Raw genomic sequence first — 25,062 nt, 5'->3', positions numbered from 1 at the left:
GCAAAATAAAGTCCTGAGAATCTCTTTCAGAGTTTGTGGTTGTTCATCCAGGTCCCTGAAACGAATAATTATATGTGGGTTAAAAAAAAAAACGCACACACACACAACAACAACAACAACAACAACAACAAACTCCTTTCCTAGCAGCTGGGGAAGGGGGTGGGTGTAAAACAGAGTGAGGGATGTGAAAGACAAATGCTGATTTGTAAGTTGAAGATGTCCCGGGAAGCAAACCTCAAAGCTCCTTCCCTTCCAGCTCCCCACTGGCCTACAGCTTGCCTGTGGAATAAATCAACAGAGGAGGTGAGAAAGTAAACAGCAGTTGAAAGCATCCTGCAGCCCTGTCCATCCTTGGATGAGGGCATGCCTGCAGCCAGCCAGCTCCTGCCCTCACTGGAATGTACTTCAAAGAGAAACAAATGACAATAACCCCTTCTGAGGGCGCTCTGTTTGATTCTAGCGTGTGTGGCCAGGGATTCTACAAAACTGGAAGATTGGCTTGTTTTAATTATAAAGGGTGGGGTGAGTAGAAACAAATGAAAAAATAAAATAAAATAAAGACAATATTTTGAAATCCTAACATTAAAATAGTTACTCTGGTACAGAAGAGTTGCTGTCTCTGCCAAAACCCTAAGGGACTTGAGGGAGAATGCTGAATTATTTACCTTCTTTAGAGGAAAAAAAAATTTTCCCAATGTAAATTTCTTTTTAACTCTATGCCAAGAGATTCTAGAAATTCATTGTCACATTTCCTGGAGCCTCCCTTTTTCAAATACCTCATCATACATTCTCAGCTGCCAGACTGCCGCTATGAAAGAACAGTCGAAACTCTCACACTTTGGGGAAAACATTTGTTGAGTCCATAATGATTACCATGGCCTGTTTGCTGATCTTTCCATTCAGTATGTATACAACTATCTTGTGTTATTCTATAATCTCTGTTGCTCCTTAGAATCATATTAAGGAAAGCATTACAATTTGGATATTCTCTCTTCACTAAGAAAAAAAACAATCAAACAACAACTGCTGAATGGATTTTGAAATGGTCTATTTCTTCATACCCTGGTGATCTTATTAAGATCAGAAGTATGAAGCTGGGTTTTTCCTTTGTGCAAGCTTGGTGACCCTCTATTTTAAACATGTGTTCAGTTTATACTGTTTTTTAAAAAGGGTCCTTGTAAAAAGAATTGATATTATTTCTCAACAACATAGGAGCACCGAGACATTTTAGAAAACGGAGTGTTTGCTGGGACTTGTAGACAAACGAAAACACTGACAGAAGTTAGAACTGAAGCTCTCTAGAAAGGAGGGACCACGTCTGTGTGCTCACTGCCGTGCATAGTACCTGGAGTGTTTGTTGAACAAATGAATGAATGAACTTAAGTAGCTCAGCTATCATAGGTAGATTTACATATTGGTTGGACAACAGTCGACCCTGAAACCTAATTCTATGAAATGCTTTTCGAAAAGTTAAATTATACCTTCTGAAGGAAAGACTCTTTATGAAACAGCCACCATTTATGCTTCACGACCTGTCATCATATAACACTTTTTAACCTCTCTAAATAGCTATTCTTCACATGACAAAAACCAGACTTCAGATCCTTCTCTCAGAGCAACGCTGCTCAGGGCCGGGTGTGTCCCTCCTGGGCCCACAGTCAGGAATGGCTGCTCGAGGCCGGCCAGCTGGCCAGCCAGACCCCGTAGTGGCTGTCAGGCCTAACAGAAATCTGTGAGACCTGCCAGAAGAATTCCAAAAGAGGCCTCCCGCCCAAACCCTCTGTCCCCATCCCCGTTGCCCTGGCAACCAGAGGCCAGGCTTAGTCAGCAGTTTTGTTTGACAAGCTACATTCTCCCGTCCACGGAGCTCCAATTATGAGAGAGACAAGGGTAAAAGGACAGCTGAATTCGTCTAGGAATAATAATGGTTTCTCAACAAGGCAGGCCCTGAGAAGGGACAAGGGGGAGCGAAGGCTTCTCCACTTAAGAATCTTCCAGGGGGCTGACAGGAAGCCCTTGAGGTTAAAATCTTCAAGGCAGAAGGCCCCCCCAGCTTCATATTTAAAAGAATAATACACATGAAAAGAAATACTCTGCTTAGATAAAGTCATGACTCTGTTTTCATGTCAAGGGATTGTTCTTCTCGATGAGTAAATAGTGACTGAGAGGCCTGTTTCTCAATTTCTTACCAGTTACCAAAATTTTCCATTTCATTGGGTAAAGTTGCAAACATGCCCTTTATGATACTGAGCAACTACTGTGATTTTTAAGCTGTAACAGAATATTCTACAGTTATTGTGGGCATGTGTGGTTCACGGTATTTTGAAAATTATGTCCAGCCCCGTTGTGGAAAGGATCCCAGGCAGCTTACAATACATACAACCACAGTCACGGCACAACTTCCATGGCTGATACACAATAAATAAATGACTTCCCGATATATTAAGAAGAAGAGATAACAAAATGGGAGTATGACATGCTACCAATTTTGTTTTAAAAAAACACAGCATACACACAGATACATACAAAGACTGGAGAGAAATCACCAGCATCTTCACAGCCACCCTCTCAAAGTAAGAGTATGAGTGATTCTTATGTTCTTGTTGTTGAGTATTTTAAACATTGTTTTACAATGAATGTGTTTTGTCTTTCTTGTATGATGATTTTACTTTATTATTATTTTAATTTATATATAGTAAAATTCACTCTGTGGTAGGCACTTCTTTTTTTATTTTTTATTTATTTTATTTATTTATTTATTTTTGAGAGAGAGAGGAGGGTGCAAGTAAGCAAGGGACAGAGAGAGAGAGAGAGAGAGAGAGAGAGAAGCAGGGCTCACCAGAAGTGGGGTTCGTGTTTTACCCGAAGCGGGGCTCGTGCTCACCTGAAGCGGGGCACAAACTCACCCAAAGCTGGGCTCGAGATCACCGGATGTGGGACTCAAACTCACGAACTGTGAGATCATGACCTGAGCTGCAGTCAGATGCTTAACAACTGATCCACCCAGGGGCCCTGCGGTGTACATTTCTGAGTTTTGACAAATCCATGGGGTTGTGAAATAGCTACCGCAATCAAGCTACAGAACTGTGCCACCAGCTCCAAAATTCCCTGGTGTTGCCCCTTTGCAGGCAGCCCCCCAACCCCCAACCCTGGCAACCACCTCCATTCTCTGTTCCTATAGTTTTGCCTTTGTCCAGAATGTCATATAAATGGAGTCATACAATGTATGTTCTTTTTTGGACACGCATGCTTTCTTTCATCTCAATCAGAAAAAAAACCCTAGTCAATTATATCTTTAATAAATTAAAAACATTATATTTTTCTCATTAAAAAGAAAAAAAATGTCACAAACTGAATTCAAATTTATTTTTTAACAATAGGAAGATACTGGGAAGCACACCTTCAACTGAGATTGCTTTCTTTTCTAGAGTTGCCATTTTGCTCATCAACTTGAAGCTGCCTCTTCGTGTTTGGGAAACTTCGCAAAATAAAACTCTCACGATCATGGACAAGAGAGAATGTCTTTCACAAAAATTCACTCTCCACAATGTGTGTGATAGATGCCTGTTGAAAGCAGGGTAACATGCACTTTCCTACTATGACTGTGTGCCACAGACCTGGCTGGGATTTCCCTGTGCTTGTTTGGGGCACCCCTTAGCTTGGAGCACCTGCCAACATTCCATGATAACTCATCAGTTATGGATACAAGAAGTTCAACTGTTGCTATAGCAGCCAAGGCAAATTGTAGGGGCCATTTTTTTTTTTTTTTTTTTAAATGTTTTTTTTTTCAACGTTTTTTTTTTATTTATTTTTGGGACAGAGAGAGACAGAGCATGAACGGGGGAGGGGCAGAGAGAGAGGGAGACACAGAATCGGAAGCAGGCTCCAGGCTCCGAGCCATCAGCCCAGAGCCCGACGCGGGGCTCGAACTCACGGACCGCGAGATCGTGACCTGGCTGAAGTCGGACGCTTAACCGACTGCGCCACCCAGGCGCCCCAGTAGGGGCCATTTTTAATAAAACTCTCCTACTTTAGAAGATTCCTGGGGCACTGGGGTGGTTCCGTTGGTTGAACATACGACTTCGGCTCAAGTCATGAACTCACAGTTCATGGGTTCAAGTCCCACGTTAGGCTCTGTGCTGACAGCTCAGAGCCTGGAGCCTGCTTCAGATTCTGTGTCTCCGTCTCTGTGCCTGCCCCTCCCCCACTCATGCACGCTCACACTTCGTCGCTCAAAATTAAATAAATGTTAAAAAAAAATGTAAAAGAAAGAAAGAAAAAGGAAAGAAGAAAGAGGAAAGGGGCCTCTCTCTTGGAAATTCTCTCGTGATGAATGCAGGTAAGTCAAGGCGGCCTGCAACGCAAGGCCCCCAAGAAGTCAGCCTGTACAGCTAGTGCCCTTGGGGGAGCAAGAGGAGAGCCACGCTCATTACAAACTGCCCAGGGAGCAAAGACTATTCAGACAGTTGTTGACTACCAAGGGCACGGCAGCGGGACAGGATGAACAACTGGAAGTCTACAGATAATCTTCAGCCCTCATCAGGACCACCATTTCCTCTACCCTTATTCCTGTTTTCTACCAAATTCTAAAAGGCAGCTAAACAGGTGAGCCAAGTATCACCTCTATTGACAGTCCATTTCCCTGTCCTTGCCCTGGCCTAAGTGCAAATAGTGAGGCAGAAAAATCACCAAAAAAAAAAAAAGAAGGAAGAGGAGGAGAAGGAGTAAAGAAAACCCACCAAGATGATAGACATAATCCACACCTGAACAATCAGGCATCTTGGCAAGTGCCCCAGAAAACTATCAGAGAACACTCCAGCACTTTATTGTATGGCCTTAAATAGTATCTTTGACACTGAGTAGCAGGCTGCCTCTGGATGGGAGTGGGGAGACCTTCCACAATTAAAAAGTTTCTTTAGGCCTTTTCTCCTGTATTCCATAATAAAAATAAAAAGACATCAGAACCATCCATTCCATCTCCTTTCCTCCTCCTAACTACAACACACACACACACACACACACACACACACACACACATACACACACACACAGTGTGAACTATGTGAGCCTCCATGAGCAAATCTGGACGTTTCTCCCCACTGTGCTGTACAGGAGAATTGCACAATATGATGCAGCAAAATGCTCCTAGTCCCACAGCCTCAAGGGATCAGTATTTAATGAACTTGGTTGGCATTTCTGTAATACGAACCATCAATACTACATTCTGGTTCAAAGGCACCTATGGTTGGAATAAAGGAAACAATTTGGGGCACTCTTCCCCACCCCTTTGCAGAAATACTTTCTGTGGGAAAGAAAGAGGTGGGGCAAGAGAAAGAGAAACACAGAAAGCGGCAGAAACTGAGAAACAAGCAGTTCTTTGCAGAATGGTGATAGCTTTGTGTAAGAAGAAAAAACTCACTAAAGCTTATTTAAATGTAAAACTAAGAGAAAGCTTATAAATGCTACTATAATACTGTTTAATTTGGTCTATATTACAAAACAGAAAAAATATCCCAAATGGAATTATTATCCTAAGACAAAAAAATAATACAATTACTTCCTGCTAAGAAACATGATACTGTCTATCTAAAAACAGTATAAACAACTGTTACCCTGAAATAACCATGAAAATTCAGACGTAAATCCTCAGGGAAAGAGGCACAACTGTAGTTATATTATGAAGTTGTATTCCTCAAATTCAGAGGATAGTTCTACTGAAGAACAAAGCACAATTTATATTCATTGCCCTCATTTTCAAAGGCCGTGTCTAAAGAATTATTTTAATTCACCATGTTTTTAAAACTTCACACAGTATACATACTTTCATCTTCGAATTTATTTCATGAGAAATACATTATTCATTTATAGATGTCAATGTATATTTTTTAAAGTCTGAGATGTAACTAAAAGAAAAAGTTGTGTTTACCATGATATCCCCACAACACTTGCAAGAAAGCTCTCTGGAACACTTAAAACTACTCACTTCCTTAAACGAGTGAAAGGAAGCCACCCATGTATCTTGCTTCATGTGAGTCAAAAAGGAAAGTCTGAAGAATTAGAACAATAAACAGAAGTTTTCTTCCCTAAAATGTAGCCAGCAAGATTTATGAGACCTAAAAACATAGGCTACATTAGTTTAGCAACACAGAAGAAATAATTCTGTTCTTGCACAGACCAAGCAACCAAGGAGGCAGAAAACTGTGGGTTCCTTCAGAGATTGTCTTTTATTCATTTTCTGAAATGCTGCATTGACCCTGACCTGTAGAGAATACACAGCAACATTCTATCCGCTGACCGAGTGACTGACTGAATGAATGAAGAATGAATGAATGGAGTATGGCACAAAGGTGCCTGATCAATACCCACTCTATCAGAGCCCATATGCAAACATTTTCCTTCTCATTCTCCCTCAATTTTCCCTAATTCTTTTTTATGCTCCATGGTAAACCAAAGACGGTTGCAAATTCTTTGTCATTTTGTCCATGGAACATCCCCTTCTACTATCTGCTTTAATCTAGGGCAAATCTGTGATTTCTCTGACCAAGAGCATATGGCAGAAGTGACTTGGTGACAGTTTTCAGAACCAGACCGTAAGACGTTGGCAGCTTTATTTCTTGTTTCTTGGAACATTCTCTTTGGGAGACCCACGCTGCTATGCAATATGTCCTACTAGTCAGACTGCCTTGCTAGCTAGAGATGCCATATTTAGATGCTCCAGGTTTTAGTCCCAACCAAGCCCAGTCTTCCAGCTATCTTCATCATGATGCGATGCACTTGAGTAAAGCCATCTTGGACCGACCCTCCAGACCAACCCCCCCACCAGTTGAATAGCACTAGGTGGCCTTTGTCAACACTATGTACAGCAGAATTCTACATGCTGAGATCTGCTCAGATTCCTGACCTACAAAATTGTGGATATAACAACATGGCTATTGTTAAGCCACTGTGTTTTGGGATAATATGTTACACAGCAATAGATAATTGGAACACAGTCTTCCTTTCCTTCTAACGATTAGCAGTAGAACTCAAAGGCAGCATGCTAACACCTCTAGTCCTTGTACTCATATGTTTGGCTACAAAGACAATGCAGGTAGATGCTGGGAGGAAAAACTGGGTTCTACTCATACGGTTTGGAGTAGGGTTTGGGCCTTTAATGCTTCTAGAGAAAGATTTACCCTGAAGGCTAGCAGCCACCTACCCTCCAGCCTTGGCACCAAAGATCACGGAGCCTCCAGCAGGCACCACAGAAGGCCATACCTGCCTCATGAGCTCCTCTTGGCGCATTCTAATCCTCTCTCTCTCCATCTGGATCCTCTGAAGCCGAAGCTTCTGCTGCTGCTGCTGTTGAGTGGTCAATGCATTGGGCATGCTCATGAGCCCTGCTGGTGGATTCTGAGTAGGGTGGTTCTGCTGGCTCAGGGTAGTGGATGCCATTTGCTGTTGGTGCTGGTGATTCATCACTATAAGAGAGAACGTGCAGGAGATTAATGAACAGGGCCTATAATACTTATCAAAAAGAGCCCATCAGAATGCTCTATGCTTTGAAGTATAGATTCCTGAGATTCCTTCCAAAGTACTTTCTTGTTAATCATTAATGTTTAAGTAATTACTACCTTAATTCAATTCATGGAGGCTCAGATACTGGCCCTACTCCTGACTCAATTAACTCAGCATTTGTGCCCTGTTAAAAATTATTTCACACCTTCCCCGTGTCTAGAGCATATTTTAAGCCTTTAAGAACATAGTGGTCAAAAGTAAATTCCACAAAAGGTTACCACAACATATGATTTAATTTTCAGTAGGACATCTGGGTGTGTGTGCACTTTCTCAGACAACCTCCATGCTTACAGCAGAGCTAGGAAGGACATGAGATTACAGATACATAATGGTGGACAATATTATCTAGGATGGATGAGTTATTCACAAGCAAAGACGTAAAACAAAGCGCCTAGACTAGGGACCTACACAGAAGCAGGACACCACTGATGCTTTGTTCGTAAAGGGTACCCCCGGGGGCACCTGGGTGGCTCAGCTGGTTGAGCGTCCAACTTTGGCTCAGATTATGATCTCATGATCTGTGAGTTCGAGCCCTGCATCAGGCTCTGTCCAGACAGCTCAGAGCCTGGAGCCCACTTTGGATTCTGTGTCCCCCTCTCCTACCCTGTGTCTCACTCTCTCTCCCAAAAATAAAGAAACATTAAAAAAATCAAAAAAATAATTTTAAAATCCTTCAATAAATTCTATAATTGGCATTCCCACATACAAAAAAATTATTTTTAAAAAGTGCTAGTTTTTCTTAAAACAATTTACCAGTTAAATGTGCTTAACTTCTGCCTAGGCAATATCCTATAATAAAGAAAACCATGCTTTTGGTTTCTATTTGCTCTTAGATTAGAAACCAAAACAACATAGAGTTTTATATACTTCATTTCTGAGGAAAAACTCCTGATTTTTGCTACATTTGGGATCACTACCTTTAAAAAAGAAAATTATTGGTATCTTTAAGTTTATACATTTATTTTGAGAGAGAGAGAGTGTGTGAGTGAGCAGGGGAGGGGCAGAGAGAGAGAGAGAGAGAGAGAGAGAGAGAGAGAGAATTCCAAGCAAGCTCCATGTTGTCAGTGCAGAGCCTGATGCAGGGCTCAAACTCATGAGCCGTTGAGATCATGACCTGATCTGAGATCAAGAGTCAGATGCTTAACCAGCTGAGCCACCCAGGTGCCTAGACATATTTTGTTTAAAGTCTAAAGGTTAAATATTTTAGGTCTTTGGTTTGCTATATGGACATCACATAGAAACATGTTTTATAACTAACTTTTCTTAAATGAATTTTAAAGTAGCCTAATCAACCATATATTAAATGTATATGCAGTCCCCTCACACACACACACACACACACACACACACACACACACACACACACACTTGAAAGATACCAGCACAGATTTTCTGGAGACAAATTGGTTTCCTCATGCAACAATTAATTCCACGGCAGGAACTTCCTCCGGATGGGGGTAGAGGTAGGGTAAAAACATTCTTTTTTTAAAAATTTATTTATAACCCACTCAAATCTTTATTGCATTTCCTGTGTGCCAGGCACTGGGCTTGTCGTTGGATAAATAGCTCCTGCCCTCACAGGAATTAACAGGCTGTTGGAAGGAATGTGTGAAGAAATGAGGTGAATTTATATGTGGAGCTGTGGAATGCTAGTGTTCGACTTTGTCAGGATTCTTAGAAATTATCTAGTCCATCGCTTTAGTTTGTAGAAGAGATTGAAACCTAGGAGAGGTAAAGGGCTGTACTCTGGTTAGCAGCAGGTAGAACCAGTCAACGTGGAGGCCTCCTGATGTCCTGTCTACCTGATCTTCCAACCATCCTTGGCCACCCTCTGCCACACCTTACAGTGAAGAACAGTAACAGCTGCTTGAAACTGAGGACAGCCTGCTAAACACGGTTTGCCTTCAATAGCAAGCAAGTTCCCACTGAAACAGCAGGGTCATCAACACAGGGCCCTGGGCCCAGAGCTGTTTGCGTTACACACGGGAAGGGTTCGAGGAAGGTCCGGAAAGATGGACAACTGTCTGCTGATGAGGACAGGAGCTAACGAGCTCCTAAAGGGGAGGTAAGGATGCTTGTGGAGTATTCTGCCTAATCAGGTGCAGGCTTCCCTTTCTAAACTGAGCTCACCATAAAGAAATCTCACCTTCTGGCACCATTCCTGGCACACAGGGAAACGCAGTAAAACTGTGGGATGAATGAATGGAACCAGCTGGCAATTTCTTATGTTCTCAGTTGGAGAAAAGAAGCACAGCCACAATGGATGCAAAATAATGGGAATGAGTGTTTCATTTCTCGAATGAAATTCTAGAAACTGTTAGAGCATTTTACAAACTCTACTAGAAGGCCTGGGTAAGGGGTCAGGGATTGTGCACACACTGTATCACAGGGGGAAAGTGCTCTTAAAATACAGATTAAAGTGAGACAAAGTCCAGATATCCGGAAAGGCTTAATCCATAAGACTTCTTTCAGGCCAGAAGGAAGCTTAGATGGAAGAACAGTGATTATTTCCAGGGACAGTCATTTCTGAACTTCTGAGAAAGTATGCTCCTATTTTTTTCTGCCATAACTGCTATAGACAAAAAAGAGAAATCTGTGAATTGAGTATTTCCAATCAGAAATCCCCAGACTAGGAGAAAGAAGGTTAAAAAAGCTAGGTTGTTGGTTGGCAGTACAGAGGTTATTAATTTTTAAAAGTGACTGGGGTCCAGTAAGTTAATGATAGGACATTGGAGCAAGGCCATCTTCAGTGATTCGGGAAAACTGCCCTGTCAGTGTTCAAAGACTGCCCCGAGTTCATTCACAATGGACTGTTTCTCAACTCCACACAGAACCAAAGGCTGCTCGGCAGATTTTATTAGCGTCTGCCTCCTTATCTGGGGGAGGTGAAGACTTGGGAGAGCTCTTCGAGAACCACACCCTGGCTCGTCTTCCAAACACCAGACCTCACAGAGACATCAATAGGGAGGAACGGGGGAGATGTTGCTTTCTTCCACTTAATTTAGATTTGATTATGCAGACTACACATCTCCAGTTATTAACTATAGTGATGGGACAAGAGGGGAACTTAGACAAGAGTTTGTTTTCAAGGTCAAGCACACACACCAACAGGATTGTGTATGAGAAGATTCACCACAGTACTGTCTATCATAGCAAAAGACTACAAATTCTATCCACCAAAGGGAGATGATGATCCCTCTATTCAGAGGAATTCTACAGAACTATTCCAGAGAATGAGGGAGTTCTGTGGGTACTTAAATGAACAACATAGAGGAAACACTGTTCGGAGGGGGGAAAAAATTGAAGGGATAGAACTAAATGCATGAGCATGCTATTGCTTGCAGTTAGAAAGGGAGAGCCTGTTTTTTAAAATGTTTATTTATTTTTGAGAGAGAGAGAGAAAGAGAGAGAGAGAGAGAGAGAGAGAGAGAGAGAGAGAGACAGGGTGCACATGGGGGAGAGGCAGAGAGAGAGGGAACAAAGAATCTGAAGCAGGCTGCAGGCTCTGAGCTGTCAGCACAGAGTCCGGCACGGGGCTCAAACTTGTGAACCGCAAGATCATGACCTGAGCCAAAGTCGGACGCTTAACCGACTGAGCCACCCCTAGAGAGCATATTATACATACACAGCAAATCTCTCTAGCAGGATACACAAGAGACTGGTGGGTGCCTCTGGAGAGGAAAACAAGGGTCAGAGATGGGAGGAGATCTTCCTTTTCTTCCTCTGTACCATTTTGTAGTTTTCCTATGTGCATTTATTACTTATATAAAACAAAAAAATATAAAAGTAAAACCATAAAATAAAAACGTGGTCACGTATGCATCAAACTCAGTATTTTCTTGATGGAGCTCAAGGAGATAACCCCCAAATTATCTGATAAGCAACAAATAAGGCTTAAGAATATGATCAAGATCATCAAAGCTGAGAGATCACCTGGTACAGCTCCTCCTTGTACAGAAGACAGAAACCAGCACCCAAAGGAAGAGTGGACTTGGTCAAGGTCATAAAATGGTCAGGGGCCTAGAAGCCAGGTATCCTGGGTCCACCGAGGTGCCCATGATTCAACCTGCCACTCTGCTCCATCTAGTCAATTCATTTCGAACTATTAACCTTCTCTGAGCTTGCAGCTCATGAATGTTACTGATGGTTGAGGTTCTTTAAAACCACTGCTTTTGCTAGCTATTCCGAGAAAATGGGGGCAAAAGAAGACAAAGATAAGCAGAGGGGAGGACCTCAGGAGAGCACGAGAAGGCAAAACATGTAAATCTGCAATGAATAGAACACATCTTGGGATAATATTCCAGAACATTTTAGGGAGAGAACAATAGTTCAGTTAAAAAAAAAAAAGGAGGGGGGCAGAGTATCCAAAATACAGTTTCTGAGGCCAAACCAGTTAAGGGCAGACTGCCATTAAATGCCTCAAAAAAGCTCAAGACCTCATCAGCTCTAGACTTTTGCCAGTCCCCACAGAAAGGAATAACCCAAACAGAAGATTTCTCCATTGAAGCAGGAATGCATGAAAACTAAAGCAGAGACATCTATTTTTTTTCCTTCCAAGCGTCAGAATTTAATTTTAAACCCACATTTATCTTTTTCATTGTTTTCATCTCTTCTTTTTTCCTCCCTCCTTCAATAATTGGCTTTCTCTTCTGTTTTTGGAAATCAATATAACCATGCTCTGTAGCTATGTGGCCAGAAACATTTCACTGCTATCATTTAGTATAAAAGAAAACACACAGTAAAACAAACTCCACAGCATCTGAGATCCAAACACCCTTTTAATTCAATGACTGTGTCCTTGGTGAAATAAACAGTCAACATGGGAATGGGGTGTGGCAGGGGTTGAGTATCCACGTTGGATACAACCCTTTGGTTAATGCTGCTGAGGGCATTGTACACTGGTGAGCCCTCTGGACTGTTCCAGCAAAAACATTTGGTCACTTCTACAAAGACCCAAGAGTAGGGTCAAGGAGGAAGTTTCCTGAACTCAGTTCTAAGCCCACATATCATTTGCTACCTAAGAAACAAATATGTAAAAAAAAAAAAAAAAAAAAAAAAAAAAAAAAAAAAAAAAAAGGCAAAGGCTTCACCCCTGAACTTTTGCCTTTTACAGCACAAGGGAATAGAAAGCAATAGCCCATAAAGTGCTTTGGCGGCTTCTCCAAGCCAGGAGCTGCAGACTACGAGGGAGGCCAGTGAATCAGAGGCTGCCCAGTGTGCCTCCTGGAATGTTTGACAAACGTCTTTTTGGCCTCGAAGAGGTTCAGTGACTTGCCATTCTGTGTCCTGGGCTTGCTTCCCTCATTTTAAAAATAGGCTTTGGTCACACACACACACACACACACACACACACACACACAAATGCCAAGTGAAGAAAACAAAATGTTAAGGGGTTAGGTTCAACTACAAAATTCATCACAGGCCTGGATGGAGCTGGCTCTGAGTAGATTATGGAAAGGACAACAGTGTGCTGAAAGCCAAAGACCTAGAAAGACACAGAAATTACTTTATTCCCTTCAAGTCTTCCTCCCCAATTCACTTGTGTGTCTGGGGAGGAAAAAGAGGAAAGTCTGTAGCTACGTATACATTTCTCACCTCATTCTCAGCCTTCTTTTTCCTTCTGACAAACTTCGCAGCTGAGGGGTCACCATACCTGGCACTTTGAAACCTTTATTATATTTTTTAATGTTTATTTATTTTTTTATTTTTATTTATTTTATCTTTTATGTTTATTTTTAACGTGTATTTATTTTTGAGAGTGAGAGAAACAGAGTGTGAGCAAAGAAGGGGCAGAGAGAGAGGGAGACACAAAATCTGAAGCTGGCTCCAGGCTTCAAGTTGTCAGCACAGAGCCTGATGCAGGGCTCAAACTCACAACCGCGAGATCATGACCTGAGCCGAAGTAGGATACTCAACAGACTGAACCACCCAGGCACCCCTTAAGTTGAACCTTTAAAAACACATGGTTCTGTCAACATGTCAGAGGCACAATTCCATTTAAGTGAGGGAGAAGGCCTCCCCAAGCACTCTAGGATTTGGGGAGCACCCCAGCACCTACTCCACAACTGTGTTTGATCTGTGATAGAACTGTGTTCTATCAATAATGGAGAAAGTGTCACATGTTGATGACTGTGGTTCATTAGTTCCATAAAAATGTAATACCCATGAGTTCACACTCATATAAACACAAGGCTGAATACATAAATACATGGAGGGAGAAAAGACAAATCTCCTGATTTAATGTAAATACACTGTCCACAAGGAGGGGAAGCAAAACTCCTGCTCCCTAGCAGCGGTTTGTGTATAGTGACCCCCTCCCAAAGAGTGCAGTATTGAATGGGCAGAGGGGGATAGTAACTTTACAGTGGAGAACTCTTAGCTATCAGCCAGATGATCAAGGTCAACCTCAACAATGATAAGACATAGTGATAGCAGGAGCCCCAATAAGATGTGACAAAAACAGCACTTCCTCCCCAAAGCCCATCATCTCAAGTCTAATCAGAGAAAAATATCAAATTCCAACAGAGGGGAATCCTCAAAATTCCTAAGCAGTACTCCTCAAAGCTATCAAGGTAATCAAAAAAAGGAGAGTCCAAGAAACTATCATGGCCAAGAACAATGTAAGGAGACATGACAAGTAAAGGTAATGTGGTATTCTGTACAGGACCCTGGAACAGAAAAAGATATTATATAAAAACTAAGGAAATCTGAGTAAGTATGGATTTTAGTTAATGATGATGTATCAACACCAGTTCATCAATTACAACAAATGTAGCATACTAATATAAGGTGTTAATAATATGGGAAACTGAATGAGAGTGTATATGGGAACTCCATCTTTTCAATTTTTCTGTAAACCTGAAATTATTCTAAAAAAACCCAAACCTGTGTGTGTGTGTGTGTGTGTGTGTGTGTGTGTGTGTGTGTGTAGTAAGCACGTCTTTAGTAAATACCAGGGACTGTGCAGGACATTGTCTCTTCAATACTATTAATTCATTTTTATAGAGTATATAAAAATGGACAATTTTTATAGGGTATATAAAAAAATGGATAAATACTCCAAAAAAAACCCACAAAAACCATGGTCTATAGTGTGTTCTATGGGAGCAAATAGATATTAGGCTAGAATTAAAATAATAATAATAATAATAATAATAATAATAATAATAATAATAGTTGCTTCCAGAGGTGTTCCATGGTCAAATAAGATTGGGAAATGTTGGCCTACATAAAGTTAAAAGAGTTCATTTTATTGCAGGATTCCTCAGAGCCTTTAAGGTTCTAACAGACAGTGAGACTTTCCAAGAAGAAGATATAAAATGCAGCACTTCTCAAACTTGGAAGTCTAGTGTTCTCCAGAGCAGGAATACTGGGAAATGCTGGTCCACTGCAACTTAGCAGATGTCTTGGCAGTGTGTTGAATTTGAACTGAAGATGAATTAATATTTATTAAGCTCTTACTATGTGCTAAGCCCTTTACAGTCAACTAAGCAGATGTGTAGGACATGGAGCCAGAGGCAGGAACACAGCAGCCTGGTGAGTGTTGAACAAAGTGGTGTTACTTGCCTAGGGTCACCTACTACTGTTCATGATACAAAGTAATGTAAAAAACAAAGAAAAGCAAAACACAAGGAAAACAAGGGTTAGAAAAGACTGCCAGAATATCTGCTTAAGTTCTCCATAAGCAAAGGCTGATTTAACAGGAAAATTGCAAAGATGGTTTAACTTGTGTATCAGTTTTCACAGGTGGTGAGCAAAACCTTACTGCATTAACTTTACTTCCATATATTCAAAAATAACCTATTTTTTCAGAGTTTTTTTTTTTTTTTTTACTTGCTTCTGTGATAAAATAACATTAAATGTTCCAAAGAATCCTTCAAACATCTTCCCTTGAGAGAGGGGAGAGCTTCAAAGAGGCTGACTTAGAGCTTTGAATACCTGGGGGCAGTTTCCTCAAAGCAGGTGAATAGGAAATATTCAAATACACACTTGATCTGGGATCCAGGAAACTTCCTCAGTTTGATGTCTGAGCTAGTAAGTTTATATAAATTGCATGAGAAGTACCTTCCAAACACATAATTACCCTACAAGAGGGTATCACAAGGGCTCCTGAATCGTGACCATTCGAATAGAAAGCTCTATCATCACTTCATTTTCTGTCCCTACTCTGCAAATGCTGGAACTGAGGTCTGTCACAAAGGGCAACCAACTGTCCTGATCTTACAAGAGACTGAGGGCTTTCCTGCAACACAGGATATCAGGGCTACATCTGGGAGAGCCCAGGCAGATGGGGTGGTTGGTCACTGTAGGCTGTGACTGTCATGGCCCCAGAGCTAACTCATGGTAGTAGAACCTCCAAAGTTTCCAGTTTCCACTCTAATGTGTTTCCTTACAAAGGAACTAATGCCAGTATGAAGTAACCATTTGATATTTAGAACCACAGCCAGGCAGTCCACCCAGACTAGCTCTCACTGTGCCCTCCAAGGATTACAACTAGCTGACTGTCCTTTTGCATCCACATTATCTATCTGATAATCAGAGAGGAAATATCACTCCTCCACTTAGTCTGTAACTTTTTAAGGAAATCAAGCACTATTTATGACACTGCATTGCATCACTCATAAGCATGCACTTGATTAAGTCTGAAAGTCAGGAAATCTTTCCTGTTGGATTCTTGGTTGGGCCATACATGCTGAAGAAAAGCTCCTTTAAGAAACACTGAGCTATTCTCTTCAGTGATTTGAACCAATTCTCATCTTCCTGAGAGCTGGATTTGTGCTCTTTATAAGTAAGACCTGAAGAAGGAGCCAAGTCTCCACTTACCCCTTGGAACCAACACCAATGATATGGACTTTCTTTATAGAAACAGAACAAAAATAATTTAGTGTACTTCAGATATGCCTTACTGATGCACAGACATTAAATACTATACTAAGTTTCAGGGTTTATGGGTCAGAAATTGGTAGTAACCATTACTCCCATAATTTTACAAGTGAATATTTAACGAGTGCTTGATTTTTGTCACTGTTTTCTCTTTACTTCCAGAGCATAGTTCTCTGCTCAGCGTCCATTTCATTTTGCTCTGTTTTATCATTAGTGGTTTACAAACTCACTTTTTCCACAATGCTCATTACTGGTGGGGCCATGTATTCACCCTATTTTGTACCATCACCATAGAAGTTCAAGATGAAGGGGGGTGCCTGGGTGGCTCAGTCGGTTAAGCAACTGACTTTGGCTCAGGTCATGATCTCGTGGTTTGTGGGTTTGAGCCCCGCATCAGGCTCTGTGCTGACAGCTCAGAGCCTGGAGCCCGTTTCAGATTCTGTGTCTCCCTCTCTCTCTGCTCCTCTCCTGCTTGCACTCTGTCTCTCTCTGTCTCTCAAAAATGAGTAAGCATTAAAAAAAAAAAATTTTTTTTTAAAGAAGTTCAAGCTGAAGGGACCTGAGTTCATGTAGACCAGGTTCTCAAATGTTTCTTTAGCAATAAGATCCTTCCCCAGAGCCAATGTATGACATGAAGCAGAGGCAACCCTCATGTGCAGGGGTTCAATTCAAAGCAAGCCTAGATCCTGAGCTGGTACCAGTGGGTAAAGGAGCACTTAAATGGCAGCCCTTTTGACTATCTTCTCTAAATCATCTTGATCTTGCTTTCACTCTGCTTTTCCTACAGGCACTTCTCAGCTCTCATACGACAGTATCAAACCAATTTTAAAAATCTGTTGAACAGACACAGCTTTTGGAGTCCAGATACTAACAAAGCTTAGCTTCTGCTCACTCACATCCCCTAAAATCCTGGCATGGGACCTTGGGACACAATTTAAAACCAGTGGCGTAGGCCAATTCACTCATTTTAGAGATGATCCTTGGAAGGATAAATGACTCCGCACAAATCATAGGCATAGACTGTGACAAACCTAGGCAGCCCACAGAATATGCCAGAATGCCATGGCTGGCATCAGTTGCACTGATCACCATTCGCTGGCCTGTGCTGCTCACCTTCAATAATCAAAAAGTACATACCGAGTTAAATTCAGTGACAAGGAGGGGCACCTAGGGGGCTCTGTCGGTTAAGCTTCCAACTTCGGCTCAGGTTATGATCTCAAGGTTTGTGAGTTTGAGCCCAACGTCGGGCTCTGTGCTGACAGCTCAGAGCCTGGAGCCTGCCTCGGATTCTGCGTCTCCCTCTATCTCTCTGCCCCTCCCCTACTCACACTCTGTCTCTCTCTCTCTCTCAAAAATAAATAGAACATTAAAACAAAAATAAATTCAGTGACAAGGATGTGTTTCCTTTTCCCTATCTTTTCCCGATTTCATGAAAAAGCCTAATGTAGACTAATGTAATTTATTTACTACTACAAAATGATGAAATCAATATGAATCACATGTTTGCATGATCTGGTTTTACAGAGAGTGATATAGGGCTTTCTTCCTCAGTGTTTTTTTTGTTTTTTTTTTTTAATATTTATTTATCTTTGAGAAAAAGAAAAAGAGCATGAGAAGGGGAGGAGCAGAGAGAGAGGGAGACACATAATCCGAGGCAGGCTCCAGGCTCCGAACTGTCAGCACAGAGCCCAACACGGGACTCCAACCCACAGACCACGAGATAATGACCCGAGCTGAAGTCAGACGCTTAACCGACTGAGCCACCCAGGAGCCCCACTTCTTCAGTATTTAAAAAAAAAAAAAAAAAAAAAAAAATTACAAATCAGATCACTTTGAAAAGTTACATTTCATAATTCGGAAGGTTTAAACAAGAAAAGGTGCTGCCATCAGGTAACACTAGACCTTCTGGCCACAGCAGATTTTGGAAAGTAATGATATGCAACAGGAAGAAGCCAAAACATACAGGTGTAAATCGTTTCTGACATATGTGCAGCCCCAGCCACATCAAGCTTCAAAAATATTTCAGCGTCAAGAGTGTCTGAGTGCAGCTGTGGGTCTTTTCCTCTCTGTTTATGGGCCGTACATGGCTTAACTCATGTGAACTGGCCAATGTCAGGTGTCACGCAGCCCTGTCTGATGGAAAACACATGTCTATAGAGGTAGAAAGACAAATCCAGCCACAGTCCAGCCTTGACTCAGTCACGATACAATGAAGAGGAAAAAAGGGCTGCAGACACGTCTCGCGCCCTTCTTGTGTCTCTCTCAGCTCCTGCCAACAATGAGCCGCTTGTTTCTCTTATTTCCCAGAAACAGTATTAGCCGTCCAACAAGGTCAGCAAAAAAAAAAAAAAAAAAAAAAAAAAAAAAAAAAAAGGCAACTTTTCACTTCAGGGTCCATTTGGTTCCAAAAATCTGTAAAGTATTAAACCAAGAAGCTGTACTATCCCAACTTCACACTGAGCCCTTTATTCTGATGCTGGGTGAGAATAACCACAAGGCAATTTCACAGCCGGCTTGGTTGATAAGGCACAGAGCTCCGGATGCCTACGTTCCTGGCCTCACTGTGTCAAGACTTAAAACCACTTCCAGGTGCCCCAAATTTGACAGGTGGACCTTAGGTCTTCCAGATACCCCCAGCTCTTCTAGTTTCAGACTTGTAAGTGGCCGATGCTTCACAGGAGACTCTGAATTATTAGTACCAGAGGATGACTCTCCCACTTGCTATCCTCTCTACCTGTCTACACAGCAGTATAGTTGACAGACCAGTGTGCAAGTATCCAGGTAACTGTGCTCTCGGAGGTGTACATGATCGAAATGCCTGTAACACTGGTTTTTATGTGTTCCTAGCAAGTGCATGACCTAAAATGCATATATTTTGGCATTTAAAAGATTCAGCCATCAGTTTTCATCAGTGTAATATATCCAGAACAAGCTAGATGTAATGTATCCAGAACAAGTTGGCGTGCAGGTTTCTTCTGGATCCTTTTGCTGTAAAGAAATCATTTTCTTCCACCCAAAGCAGTACCAGCATGTGCTACTCAGATTCCATCTGATTTATGGGACCTCACAAGATTTATCAAAAGTGGCCCGTGACAGGAAGCACATCTATGAAGCTGGCGAACTTAGGCAAATAATGACCTAAGTTGGAAAAAGAGGAAATTGGGCGCTTTGCCGTGCTGCTCCACAAAGTTATCTTTGTGTCTTTGAATTTAATTCGATGGCCTGGCAATAGTAAAACCAACACTATTTTATTATCTTCAGACAATAGGTACACTTTTATCCCGGCAGGAAATGGAAACTCTGATTCATGCATTTATTTTCATTAGTCAGGAGAGAGTTTATTGCAGCTTTTTATTGGTTCGCTTTCCTGAATGATTCTAAAACTACTCCAGGTGCAAAGCGTGGCAACCCAAGCAAAGTAACAGAAAATGAATCTATAGCTGTGTCCCACTGAGAGGGGAGGAGAAAAAGTTGTCAGCGTGGAATGCTAATGTTTAATCTGTTTTCTTTCCACAAGGTATCATTTTAGTAAACATCTTGATTATTTAAAGAGCTAGTACAACAGACATCCAAGAAATAGTCAGAGAACTTGAACAACTTATGAAATAGAACAAGCTATTAGCATTCAAACACAGAAAAATTATCAGCCTCACCAAGAATCACAAAAATGTAAAGTAAGAGCGAGCCACTGTTTGGCAATCAGATTAGCAAAGATAATGACATGATGCAGGTGGGTGCTTTGCATCAGGATAGCACTGCTCAGGGGACAAAAAAAAAAAAAAGAATTTTACCAGGGGTAGCAGGATTAGGAAATCTAGTAAAACTATATTCAAGTTCTGGGAACGTGTGCATGTATCCCTAGTTCTTATAGGATTTCTAGTGATCCCAAAAAATCATTTACCTCTGAAATGAAAAAATATCCAAGTATTAATAATGGTGGTGTTTGGATGCTAGGACTATAGTTGACTTTTTCTTTCCAGCATTCTACAGTTCATTTAATTATCCATTCACCAATTATCTGCTGAACCCCAGCCAAGTACAAGGCACTGTTTCCAGGTGCTAGAGAGACCAATTAACAGGAGTCCTGGCCCTTCGAGAGATTACAGTCTAGTAGGGAGACAGACAACAGCAAATACATAATGTCATTCTTGAGCAAAGGGCTTTGTACAAATAAATGTGGAACTATATTAGGCACAGAAGTTAAGGAAGGCCTCTCTGAGGAGGTGATATGTGATCTAAGAAAGGTGAATAAAGTGCACAAAATCAGGGTGGGGGCCATACTAAGCTGAGGCACTGTAAGTTCGAGGTCCTAGGGTTGGAAGGTGCGAACCTGTCAGTTTGGAGTACTTGTGCAAAACAGGGAGGCCCACGTGGCCGAAGAGCAGAGTGAGAGGGGCAAGGAGCAGGGCCCCTGGGGCCTCATGGCTGTGGCCAGCACTGCAGTTGACCTCTACTCCAGAGTGATAGAAATCTCCTTTCCGCTCACTGCTCAGACCACATGGGAAACACCAGAGTGTTTCATACATTATGTAAGTTAAAAATTCTGAAGAAATCCAGAGATGGAAAAGTTCTAGGAGTACACACCTCAGGATTAGCGTCTCTGGGCTATTGTCTCTCAGCACTGTGAAGTGTTCCGGGGCATCTTTGAGGAAGAAAGGAATAAGTAAGCTTTGGAGTGGAGGTAAGGGGAGTTAGAAACCAGAGCAGCTCCACTTTTAAAAACTTACCAGAAGAGATTCTGGTCCCAAGGAAAACAAAACAAAAACCTATACCTCTAAGTTTTATTTGGGAGGCTGTGCCAAGGGGGTTTTGTTCTTAAAACCAAAAGTAAGTAAAATACACACAACAAATAAAGCTCCAACTCTGGATTTTCCAAAGTTTATCCTTGAATCAAACAGAGTATGTGGTCTTGTTTTGGTCTTCAGACATTCCTGGCTGGTGCTCTGAGATCCGGCCATAGCCCAATGTTTAGGCAGGTCACAGAAAACTTCCTTCTAAAACTCTTGGTGTTCTCACTGTTGTGAGATTTTTTTGAGGATTGTCACCTAGAGCAATGTCTAGATCATTTATGAGAAATTGAAGGGAGAACTCCCTCTTTGGCATCTATATATATATATATATAAAACTGCGTCTCTCCTCAACACCAGGCGAGCCTTTACCTCATAAACTCTTTGACTCCTGTAACTGAACATATCTTCCTCTTTGCAAGAGCCCCCAAGTCTCAAAGCTAAATGTGCATACACCTCTAGCATAGAGTCTGTGGTATACATTTTTCTCCCTGGCTTTACTATTTCCTCAGCCTTAGTCTCCCTTTACCACAACTTGACTCAATTATTTATATATGCCCTTTCTGATTGTGTATTTTGTAAGAAGCAAGAATAGGGAATAAATGAATGGAAGCATCAGTTTCAGTTTAAAACTCTATCTCTGTGTGTATACGTACACAGATATGTTAATGGTTAATTACATAATGTTCTGAGAAGTTTAACCTAGCATGCTGGAAATGGTGTTTGCTCGTCATCCCAAGGAAAGGAGTTCACATACCTTTGGTGGACCAAAAAGCAGCCCATCATATTGCACTGTCTTTATGGAATATACTCATTAGAGGAGCCAGCTGACCCAAGCAAACGAAGCTCCTCCCCCCCATCTTCCACAGACACTACCTTAGCCAAGGGATCAAAGCCAACATCACACATACTATGATGAACTGACATCACATGCCTCTTGATAGGACGTGATGAGAAGAACACATCATCACTCGTGATGATATGGCATTCCTGCCAAAAATGTGTAACCGAAATCTAAACCTTGAGGAAACACCAGACAAATCCAAATTAAAAAACAATCTACAAAATAACTGGCCTATACTCTTTAAAGATATCACGATCCAAAAACACAAGGGCCCAAGAATCATTCCAGGTAAAAAGAGATTACATAGACAGGACGACTAAACGCAGTACATGAACCTTAACAGATCCTGGACCAGAAACCAAAATAGCCAGAAAGGACATTGCTGTGGCAAATGAAGAAATTTTCATACACGGATATGGATTAGAAAGCAATATTCTATACCAATGTTAAATTTCCTGATTTGGATCCCTATACTGTGCTTACGCAAGAACATATTCTTTTAGAAAATACAACCTAAAGTACTTAGGCTAAACGAGCATGAGGTCTCCAACTTAATCTCAAAAGGTTCAGGAAAAAAAGGAAAAAAAAATATATATATACATACAGAGAAAGTAAGATAAGCAAATGTGGCAAAACATAAACAATTAACAAAGGCAAATCTGGGAGTTCCTTGTACTAGAAACTCTTCTGTAAGTTTAAGATTGTTTCAAAATAAAAGGTGACATATTAAAAAAATAATAACAAGAAAGAAAAACTTCTCAATACACACCCAAAACTCCCTGGAGCCTGAAAATTCTCAGTCTGGCAGGGCCCAGAGAAACTGCGTCATATACGCGCCATTGTATTGTAACATTTTTATCTTTGAGGAAACCCCCACTAAACAATGGTTTTGAGAACTGACCAGGGTTTGAAGGGGAAAGAACCCCGGTTGCAATATGTGCTAAGGATTCTGATACCTCATACTCACTGTTCCTCCCACCCTCCCCACCTCCACACCCAACCCCAACTGTTATTTGGAAATAATTCTGGGTGAAGTTTGTCAGAAGGTACTGACTTCCGGTTATAAAATAAATTAGTCATGGGATGTAATATAAAGCGCGGTGACTATAGTTAGCAATACTGTATTGTATAATTGAATGTTGCTAAGAGTAGATCTTGAACATTCCCATCACAAGAAAGAGAACTTTGTAACTATGTGTGGTGATAGATGTTAACTAGATTTACTGTGGTGATCATTTCCGTAACATATGTACATATGTTACAATACGTACACACTGCAATATGTACATATATCAAATCATCATGTTGTACAACAAACTATTACAATGTTATGTCAAATATATCTCCATTTTTTTAAAAAAGGAAGACAATCTCATATTCAAAAAAATAGAGAGCCAGGAAGACAGGAAGGAATTGCCCTATGGGACTGGTTGGAGACAGAGAGAGACAGAGCATGAATGGGGGAGGGGCAGAGAGAGAGACAGACACAGAATCCAAAGCAGGCTCCAGGCACTGAGCCATCAGCCCAGAGCCTGACGCGGGGCTCGAACCAACGGACCGCGAGATCGTGACCTGAGTTGAAGTCGGACGCTTAACCGACTGAGCCACCCAGGCGCCCCCTGGAGCAGTCTTTTAGAAGAAACAGTTCTGGATAACTGCCTGACAAGACACTGGACTAAAGAATTAGAAGTTTTCTTAGGCAGAATCTGAGCTCCAAGAGTTAATTGACTGTAAAGCTCGAGGTCCTTCAGTGAAAGGCCCCCCCTTCCCAGAGTCAGAGCTGAAGAAACTGTTCCACGTTGGCCTTCTTGACAGAAGAAAGAATGGACAAGCTGGAAGGCCAGAGTTGGGTCTGGAGAAGGCACCAGAGAATGTAAACACATGGAAGTATGTTTCAGGCAGAAACCTGTCAGGCCAAAGCCTTCAATTGTAATATGGTTTGGGCGCTGGGACTCCCTCAAATTACAGGGGAAAAAGTTCTGTATTTAAAACCAGGGCAGAGACAGAGAAGATGATACACAAACAAATGACTGAGATGTGTTGTAGATTGGAGAAGTGGGGTCTCCAACAGAATATCCCTCAATTGCAGGGTCTCAGGCAGTAGCAGTAGAAAAACATCAGTGATGGAGGCCAGGAGGCCAGGAGGCCAGGAGCCTTCCCATTTGCAGCTGCACGGAGTGCTCATTTTATTAAGATGGGATGATCCAGTTCCACTTGGGGAGAGATTAGAGTTCCATTCTAATTCACTCAGGCATTATAGCAGTTGATAGGGGTGGAAATGGAATATTTTTCTTGATATTTAAAGTGGACGCTTTGAAGCAGCTAAATCAAAGTCTTGTGAGCCAGGACTAAATCACCCACATTAAAAAATATTTTTTACTTTATTTTCTTCCAGTTCTGCAAATATGTAACTCTTGGCAAAACGGAAAACTCACAACTCACTCTTCACTGGTGTCTGAGAAGTAGAATACTGGAAAGGAAAAGGACTAAAATAATATGGAATGAAATGTATGACATGTACTGGGAAGCAAAATAACTTCAAATATAGCTTCCATTTATGGCTTAGTCAAAAACATATGGATATGCAAGCTGAAAAACAGAGCTTGTGGGAGGATAAGTGCCTGGTGAAAAATACGCTTTTTGGGTACTGACAACCTTAAATCATTTATTGCACAAGAAAGTAGAGCCCCAATCAAACCCCTCACCGTCACCTCAACACACAAGGTGAATCTGCAGCCATTTACTTATTTAGTTTGATAAAAGCAAACCATTTCAACATTGTATTTTTTAAGGAATTCCTATACTTTACTAACAAACATCCCAAAGAAACTGAAAAAAATGAGGAAATTAAAGGGAGGCACAAAAATTTATATACAGGAGTATTTACTGCAACATCATTTATAATGGTAAAAAAAAAAAAAATAGAATCAACCTGTATGTCTCTCAGCAGAAGAACTGGTTAAATATAGCATAGTCATCTTATAGAATATT

The 25,062-nt window shown here is 41.3% G+C and overlaps 1 protein-coding gene across 1 annotated transcript in view; it reads right to left on the bottom strand.

The window, feature by feature from the left end:
- The window catches only part of WWTR1 (WW domain containing transcription regulator 1), a 135,604-nt gene that overhangs the window by 18,385 nt on the left and 92,157 nt on the right, over positions 1-25,062 (bottom strand). The window contains exon 4 of the mRNA XM_060638925.3: positions 7,258-7,460. Within this exon, the coding sequence (XP_060494908.1) occupies positions 7,258-7,460 (203 nt within the window). The remainder of the gene's footprint in view (positions 1-7,257; positions 7,461-25,062) is intronic.

The sequence above is a fragment of the Panthera onca genome, chromosome C2 (assembly GCF_046562875.1).
Source record: "Panthera onca isolate mPanOnc1 chromosome C2, mPanOnc1 haplotype 2, whole genome shotgun sequence".
Lineage (NCBI taxonomy): Eukaryota > Metazoa > Chordata > Mammalia > Carnivora > Felidae > Panthera > Panthera onca.
Note: the sequence above shows the minus strand (reverse complement) of the source record. Positions and strands in the feature narration are given on the sequence as shown.